Consider the following 8,957-nt stretch of genomic DNA (forward strand, 5'->3'; position numbering starts at 1 on the left):
TCCCTTGTTACAAAAATGGCATACTTTTCTATAATATGTTCAATTTGGAAAAGTAGGAATGAAATAGTGTTTGAAGGAGAAGGGTACGATACGGATCAGTGTTTGGAGCTGGGAAGGCTTAGAGTGGCTTCTTGGGCAAACGCAAAACCGCCCAGGGAGTACCTGCCAGTGTTGGACATCTACAAACAGCCTCGTGTGAACCCCCAATCAATAAAACAAAAGTGGCAAAGGAAGAAAAGGAATAAACTGAGAGGAACCACAACAAGGGTAAATGAAGTTCAACATAAACAGAGCTGCTAAAGGATGCTCGGGCCTTGTTGGGATTGGTGGTATCTTGACAAATCCAGTTAAAATCATCTTCTCTAAACCCATGGGTACAATGTATTCCAATCTTGCAAAGATATTGACAATGAAGGAAACATTTCTTATCTTCTCTACGTCAAAGTGAAAAGAGGATCATAGCCTTGTCATCAAAAGAGATTCAAGCAACGTTGTCAAATGGGGTCAACACCTAGCTACAACACCTTGGAGAATGAGAAAATGGCTACTTCAAATTGAATGAAAGAAAGAAAAACTGGAAGGTTGGGATGAGGGAGGCAAGTTAGAGTGCTGACACCTTAAAAAAGGGGTGCAGCTGTAGTCAGAAACCTTGCGAATATTTCTGTAAGTCTATACCTAATGCTGAACAACTGTAGTCATTATGTAGTTCTGGTTATTGGAATTTTTGTTTTCAGGATCTTGAATTGAAGGTGGAGGATTTTTTTTTTATGTTTTTTTTCTGTACAGAAAGGTTAATAAGGTTTCAGTTGATGCCACCTGTGACATCGTAAAGTGCAAGAGTGATGGTTTTTGGTTGTTTTTATTTTTTGTATATGAAAGCAAGGGGCTGAGTTATCTGAAAGCATTGTATGTATGAGTCAAAGATCTATTGGATGGGTGTACTCGTTTGCAAGGTAGGGTATATCGACCAATATCCCTTGCTCTTGGCCGGCAACCCGGAGATGTAATTGCGAAAGGAGGAAAATTTTGTTCCCTTGATATTAATGAAAGCAAGATGATAAAACATGTCTATGGTGCCCCTGTCACGGATCTTATATCAGAAAAAATTAAAATGAATCTTGAATTTATAAATAAAGATCTTCCTCCACCAAATAAACATATTTGTTAAATTAAAAACGTGAATCGTAACACCTCACAGTGTCTTCTATGAACCATAAAATACATAAGTTATATAAGTTCAATTATGTATTCTATGATTAACATTTGACAGACTAACAAATTAAGATTAAGGAAAAAGAGTTATCTTATTTTTTATGGTCTAATTTATTAAAATTCTGAATTTAATAAAAACAAAAAAATATACACCATTGATTTCATCCTAACTAAGTTCACTGTGTGACCAAAATATATCTATTAATAAAGAAAATCTTCTCTATATTTAACTAAGTTGTGTGAAAAAAAAAATCATCTATTAACACAGAAAATCCTCTCTATATTTGTATTTGTCGTATACTCTTAATTAAACATGAAAAACTATTGAAACTCCCTAGTTAGGTAAATCTTATAATTACTTAACCTCTTTGATTAACGATTCTATAGAATAAAAAATTAATCTAGATACGATGTTGACTCAATGAGTCAAGACCTTGCAGGATTTCCAATAGTGACATATCACTTTGTTGGGAGGGACTGACTTGCTGCTAGACAAGTAGAACTTGTTTGATCGACCAAAAGCCATAAAGCATTTTGGCTGGCTGTGCTACCAAGCTATACTATTGTTTTGAAAATAAAAGTTGTTCAATTGGTCGGCTCGACAAAATTAAAATGTCACCTACGACATATTTAATCTAATAAGAAAAATTATCTATTAAAGAAAATTTACCTTGATAAGAACTTCAACACTAATAAGAAAATAAATAATAACTAACCTAGTCTTTTAATTTAAAAAAACATTTAATTGAGAATAAAAGATAAATTAGTTTAATAAATTGTTAAGAATATATATGTCATTAAATATTTATATTTTTAGAATTCATACTTTTGTATATAGTAATGCAAATGACACTATTTTTCAGTTTTTACTCCAAATGGCTCTTTCTTTAACCTATCCCACTCTTTCTTCTCTGAGTGAAGAAGGAGATACAGAGAGAGGTGAGAGGAATTTGTGTTTTAAGAGGAAACTTAACCTCAAAGGTAGAAATTATAAGCACCTAAATGTAAAGATCACACCAGGATTCTAATCGATGACTGAAAGAAGTAATCAGGTCTATTACTTTTAAGAGGAAAATAGCCTCAATAGCAGGCCAGAGTTACTGGATTCGATTGATTCTTTCATTTTCTAGGAGAAAATATGCTAGCTTGTACAATTAGAGAAGCCAAGACTTTGTTAACTCAAGGGGAAGCAAGAATGGTCGACTTGAATGCAGCAAGACTCTTATCTCAAGGACCAAATAACCTTGAGCACTGCTGGAAACAACGCACTATAATTTATCCTGTATTCTTAGATAATTGTGGGTATTCCTTAACAATGGTACATGTGCTACCAACCTTCAGCTCCATTACAATGAGATGCCACTATTTTTGTAACTCTATTAATATAAGGAAGCTCGGAGTCCAGGATCTGGTCTAATCAGTTTGTGAGTTTCTTAAATTGATTGTCTGGGGACAGGGAAGGAGGGAAACGGCCAATTCTAACTCCCTGGTTAACCATCTCATCACTCACTAACTAAATGTCAGCCAGAACGACAACAATTCAAACAAAACAATGGGCATATGATTACCTGTAAGTATACTTACTATTCTCAATAAGAAGAGATCAAAAACTCAAAAGAGGAGTTTACTTACCCCTATCTTATTATCTTCTGATTCAGGAGATTAGAACGTATATATGGGTGTACTAGTATAATCCTCCAACACCAGGAACGAAGCAGAGTGACAAGTTGCAGAAATGAAGCTTACCTTTAGGCACTCAATTTAACACTCCGGATGACCATAACTTAAGGATTTGCTGGCACAAACTCTTGGATCAGGAGATGTAAAGAGCTCTAAGTTCTGGATGAGTTGCAAGAAGAACGCAAAAGCTGAAAATATACAAAAATCCCCATACTTGTGATTCTTTAATCTACCTATACTTCAATCATCTTCAAGATTCCTCAACCTCAATGTATTGGGAGTGAGAGGCCGCCAGGAGGGCCGCCCCAATGCCAGAGCCATCATTGGAGTGCTCAATAACAATATTGTCAGAGACTTCTTCTCCTAGCAACTCCGTGAGGGTGTTCTCCATGCAGGTCCTGAATTTAGTGTAATGCTCATACAATCCACCATCTAGAGCTATCACTGACTTCAGCTTTTCACCATCTTTCACTGTGTCTCTTCCCAGTTTCTTGAGGATACCAACGATTCCGGCAGCAGATAGGCGGGCACCACGAGCAGCAACAATGTCACACAGCTCAACAATAATTTTTCTCATTTTTAGGGAGGTATTAGATATCTGAAATAATACAAAGAAAAGACAGCATAAACATAAGAAAGCCTATGAAACCAGTAAATTAACATGAAAAAATCTCATTTAATCTCATGTAAAACTTCTTTCCTTCAAGATGAGAATGTTTCCAAACTCAGTAAAAATCTGTTATAAGGGATTTTGCGGTTGAGGTTAAATTCCTTCTGCTCTTAGTTTCTTCTTTTCTTAATTAATTTAAAGGTTCCTAACAAAAGCATTCAGAAGAGAAAATGGAAAGCAACAGAAAAGATTTCAGAAAATTATGCACTCATACAGGAAATTGCAAACATATTCTACCTCTAATATATCCTTTAGTTTGGTTGCAACCACTTTCAGATCGGGAGACGTGTCATGATGCACTGCAGACATGTGAGGAGTTCTGCATATTTAACGGATAAATGTTAACAGCATTGAACTCTTATGAAGCCCCAAATCAAAGCCTGCTATATTTAATATGTTGCAGAAACAATTATCTCACAGATGAAGAATTCAACAAAATTCAACAAGTACCATGCTGCAATAACTATAAACTGCCTAAATTCTGTAACCAAACAAATCATTAGATCAGGTTATGATTGGGTTGGCTAAGGCTTCACGTGTTTTTATACATTTAATGTGGGCCTTGTGTGGAGTTACTATCAAGTGCTACAACCTAGGGGCCATGTCATTCTAAAATAGCTCCATGATCGAAGTTCCATTGCAAAATATGAAACATGGAAAAATTAACTGTACTCTTCATGATGAATGAGTTAACAAGAAAGTAAGACGAAGCCAATGCTTATAGAAACTAGTTTTAACAGGGGAACAAATATTATGGCTTACCTTAATATGAAAGGAATTTTCAATTTTGGTGGAACAGTATCACCAAAAAATTCAGCTTCTTCAGCCATCTTGTACAAAACTCTGCGTACAATCTCTCCCAAATACATACCAGAAATCATTTTTTCAAAAATCTGGAAAAGGGGGTTAATAAAGTTAATTCTAGCTTATGTGAAAATTAATAAGCTGGAACTAGTAACTTGGACTGAAGAAAGTGACCTGTTCTCCAGGGTTTAGACTGTCAGCATCAAGTTCTTGGTCATATTCTGTTAGTGGAAGGTGTGAAGACCGAAAGTTACCCCACTCCATGTTGATAACCTGCAGAAACGGGAAAAGTTTTAGAAATCTTGACAGAAACAGTACAATAGCTAATTGAGGGTTGCCTATTGAGAATCCCTATCACAAAAACAGGGAATAAGTTTAGCATAACAAGGTCGATGTATATTCGATCAGACACTAACAAAAGCAGAGAAAATATGTTTCAAAACTGCTTACCATGTCTCCTGATTTAGGTAGAAGACCATGCCATTTGGGAATTGCATGGGCACGCTCTACATAAGCTGCATTTGTGCCAGTACCCAATATCACGGCAGCAACAACATCTGGGTTGTTGTATCTACCACCAGCCAATGTCCCAATTGTATCATTAACCTGCATGTTCCATAAGACATTTTGGAATACCAACTCAAACATGTATCCAAGTAAAAGCACCAGATCACATACATCTAAGAGAAGTGAGAAAAGCAATCCACCACGCCCAACAGCAGAAACAAATTAGACTCACCAAAGCTGCCACACGCATGTCAAGGCCAACCCTTTCTATGGCTTTGGTCAACTCACCCACAACATCTTGTCCAACCTACATGGTACCAGCCAAGAGACACATTAAGGATCCCACAATAGACAACTCTGGGAGTTATAATATAGCATAAAGTCATTGCAATCTAAAATTTTGAATGCCAAATCCAAACATTTCACTTCACCAACATCTTGGTCTAAAGTAGCCCATAAGCACCAAGTATTAAAGATTCCCAAAGAGTGGGAAACCAAAGGTCAGCATATCTTAGACTATGGAGTGCAAAATTAGAATAAAAATGACAGGGATGGAGTCCTAATTCCACAAAATGTGGACAACGGAACAGAAACAGAATAGTAATGACCACATAAAGAAATTACTACAGAAGGCAGCACAATAAGAGCCAAGGTTATTAGAATTAACTGTATCATCTATCGAGAAGCCCTTTGTCCATTTTATAAGAGTCCCTGATGATATTGATGTTTGCTGAACAGGAAACGAGAAAGTGAATCCCAGCTCCCTTTGTCTACCAGGTGAAACATGTAAACCTTCACTTTCTGTAGCAACAAATTTTGCAAGAGCTGAAGCAATATAATCAAATAATGCCTGGAATCATATCAAATAGAGAATTTCAGAAAATGAACCATTATAGACTGGATTAAATCTTGCTAGGTAGGATGGAGAAGGATCTCACATCAGAAGATCCAGTCATCAAATGCGGAGGAATTGAAACTTCCTCAAATTCCTGCTTAACAACACGGCTTTCTTTACCACCCAACTGTACACGTAGGACACGAAAATTTGTACCACCAAGGTCAAGGGCATAAAACAACCCTTTCTCGTCACTGCAAATTTTAACAAGGAAAACATTGACACATGCTTAGCTGAAATTTCAACCAATTTAAAAATCAAGAAAACTAGAATATTTCACGCAATACAAAATTTATGACAGTTCAGCAATTTCTTTTCTCTTTTTAGGAAAAGAATTGTCACCTATATGTTTTAAGAATACATTTGATAAAGAGTTGCCACTTCTTTTCTCTTGATTACAATAAAATAGTTTACAATGCAATCCCATATATGACAAAAGTTCATTTGTATAGTCAAATTTACAATCATCCCATCAAAGCAAATTATTTCACAATAAAAGGCTACCCCCCATTTTGTAGCCTAAGGCCCAAAGGGTCTCGACGTGTACTAAAAAAAAAAAAAATCTTTCCCAATTACAACCCAATAGCTATTCAGTAGCAAATAAGGGAAACATTTTCCCCTGGCATAAGGTCCCACATCATAATAATAAAAGATTTAAACAAAATGGAAAACCCTTATTAAAGAAACTGGTATGAGTATGACTTATAAGAAATTAAGTTTATACCAAAACTTACTTAAAGCAGTACTGAACCAAATATTCCTAAAAGTAAAAGTAAACTGGAAAATCATGACCTTCTCCCCAGCAAATAAAATTACCACTTAATATCTAAAACAAACAGCTCACTGATCAGAATATGGCAATGTTACACGACAGAAACATCCCACCTGGATAGTAGAAATGTTATAAATTTTAGTCAATCAATACACAAGAGAAATTTGGGTTTCTTATCTGTCAAAATGTGAAGTGATGTCCCACTTCAATATTCTCTCAGGAAACCATCAAGCTTTAAAAACAGCAAAAAATATAGAACAAAGCATTGGCAAGAGAATTTTCAGTATAAAAGATTTAATTTAAACAGTAAAGGAAGTACCTATAATCAACCAGAAAAACACTTAAAAAGCAAAAGGTGGGAAACTTTTAGACAGTAAGCTATTTATCAAAAGATAAATCATTTATCTCACAATAAGAAAAGAAAGAAAAAGGCAGATATTGATGGTGAAAAAGAAAGGTAAACAAGAAACAAATAATCTCTGGACAATCCTAACCGATAAATCAACTTTAATGAAAGAACAAAACAAGCATAAAGTTCACAAGAATGAAGATTAGATACGAGATAAAGTTATGCTAGCAAAGTTAGACTTCCCCCATGGAACTTAAAAGGCATCATAAGTGGAATCCAACACATCAATCACGCCAAGTAAAATTCGAAACTATATATCTTTTAGGTGTAAAAAGTTTGATTCGAGCCATCTAATCAAACTCGTTAACAGCACATTCAAATGGACCACAGTGCAAGTAAAATCAAAACCACGAAAACCACCAAGCTCTAAAGCTTCTTCATCACACAATTTAGTTAAATTTCAATAAAGAATTAAACTTTCTATAACCAATAAAAAGCTAAGCATGGAGAGCTCATAATTGGGGTTAATCAATCAAGAGACCAGCTTTACCCAATCAGTCATTCTATAATTGAATCATTAAATTTATAAGAAAAGAAGCTAAGTTAATTTACCCAGTGGGGAGATTATCTACGTAGCTGATGATCATCTTGAGCTTGCTGCCACCTTCTGATGCGAGCCCCGCGTGCATCTCAACGGTCATAGCATCCGCCACCTGCTTCAGCTTCGAAATTGGGGTCCCACATTTTTCCTCGAACTCTTTCAGGATAGCCAGCGTACGGGCCCACTTCCCCGAACTCTTCATCCTGTGACGCACCACCAGCGCCGCCGCAGCACACACCGCTGCCGCGCAAACTACCGCCGCTCCCACCGCCACCTTCCCCATCACCAACCACAACTACAATCCCCGATACTAACCAAACAAAAACAAAAGCAAAATCCTTTTTTTATATTAGCTTGTACCAATAAATAGAGTTTTAAGAATTGAAAAAAAAAAAAAAGACAAAAGAAAAAGCGGTTCCACAGTGTCACTGTTTCCAAAATGAAATGAGAGAGAGGGAAGCCCTAGATCGCTGAATTTATGAGAAAGTTTCCCAGAGAATAATGAGTAACTGTTTTTTTGTCGAAAAATTCCACACTTTTCGTTCTATTTCTCGGGTCGGGTTTGCTTTGCCTCACCAATGAAGCAAGCTCTGTTTTGTTCCAAAAGCAAAGAGAAAGATACTTATAGTTATTATTTTTTTATTGTTATTTGCTAAAACTACTTTTGTCTGGAGCCGATATATAAGTGAGGTTGAGGTTGGGAATTTACACGGGGAGGGAGGAGATAACGTTGGGCAAGTGGACATGATATTGGATTAGAATTACGACAATGACCTGTCAGATTTGAGCTGCACTTTTGTATGGCTCGAGAGAGATACAATGTTGCATTTTGGGGGCCTTGTACTTTTTGGGAGTTCAACGAAGGACAGGTGTTTGGTTTTGGCTGATTTGCACGTGCGGACTTTTGCATTCCGGAATCTTTCCTATTTGTTTTCCAGGACTGGGCTGCCCTTTGATTTACACCCTGTGGTTTCCCCATTTTTCAGTGTCCTTGTTCAAATTGCGACCCAACTTCCCAAATTATAGTTTTGTCCTTCCGTCATGGTCCAAATTTACGTCGCCAAATTCCTTGTGATTTTGATATGGAGTTCTTTCACCTGCCAAATTAATAGGGATGGAGAAACAATGAAAATTAATTTTGATAGTACAATAAGTATATTAATGTAGTAATTTTGGTACATATATTTATCCATTTTGATTTTGATAAAATTTTCAACTTGATCTGTACGTCGTTAATGAAGTTGACTTTGTTTTTGGGTCTTGATTGTTTATTCAATTTTTGTTTTTGGGAAATGGAAAGGTCAAGGCAAAGACTTTTAGAACCCAAAAAATTGTATAAAAGGAACAGAATTTTCAGAGACATGCTTGCATTGAAGAATAAGTAAACCATTTGGGAGGCATGTGATGTGAGAGTGCAAAAATGCAATTCCAATTTTCATATAATAACAAACGACCAGACGTTTTGGT

At 36.1% G+C, this 8,957-nt stretch overlaps 1 protein-coding gene across 1 annotated transcript; it reads right to left on the reverse strand.

The window, feature by feature from the left end:
• Positions 1-2,823: 2,823 nt before the first annotated feature.
• LOC110411726 (hexokinase-1-like) lies at positions 2,824-7,834 on the reverse strand. The gene is made up of 9 exons (XM_021422020.2): positions 7,502-7,834; positions 5,812-5,962; positions 5,541-5,723; positions 5,106-5,180; positions 4,817-4,972; positions 4,541-4,639; positions 4,325-4,455; positions 3,800-3,881; positions 2,824-3,490 (listed from the first exon to the last, which is right to left on the reverse strand). The coding sequence occupies exons 1-9, from the start codon at positions 7,771-7,773 to the stop codon at positions 3,143-3,145; spliced, it is 1,497 nt and encodes a 498-aa protein (XP_021277695.1). The 5' UTR covers positions 7,774-7,834; the 3' UTR covers positions 2,824-3,142.
• Between the last annotated feature and the right edge of the window lie 1,123 nt (positions 7,835-8,957).

The sequence above is a fragment of the Theobroma umbraticum genome, unplaced genomic scaffold (assembly GCF_002168275.2).
Source record: "Theobroma umbraticum cultivar Fairchild unplaced genomic scaffold, ASM216827v3 scaffold_56.0, whole genome shotgun sequence".
Classification (NCBI taxonomy): Eukaryota; Viridiplantae; Streptophyta; class Magnoliopsida; order Malvales; family Malvaceae; genus Theobroma; species Theobroma umbraticum.

Coding starts and splice junctions, on each gene's coding strand:
- LOC110411726 (XM_021422020.2), bottom strand. CDS start 7,773: ATGGGGAAGGTGGCGGTGGGAGCGGCGGTAGTTTGCGCGGCAGCGGTG. Junction 5,181..5,540: donor GCTTCTCGATAGATGATACA/GTTAATTCTAAT, acceptor GGTACCATGTAG/GTTGGACAAGATGTTGTGGG. Junction 4,640..4,816: donor TACCTAAATCAGGAGACATG/GTAAGCAGTTTT, acceptor CCGTTTCTGCAG/GTTATCAACATGGAGTGGGG.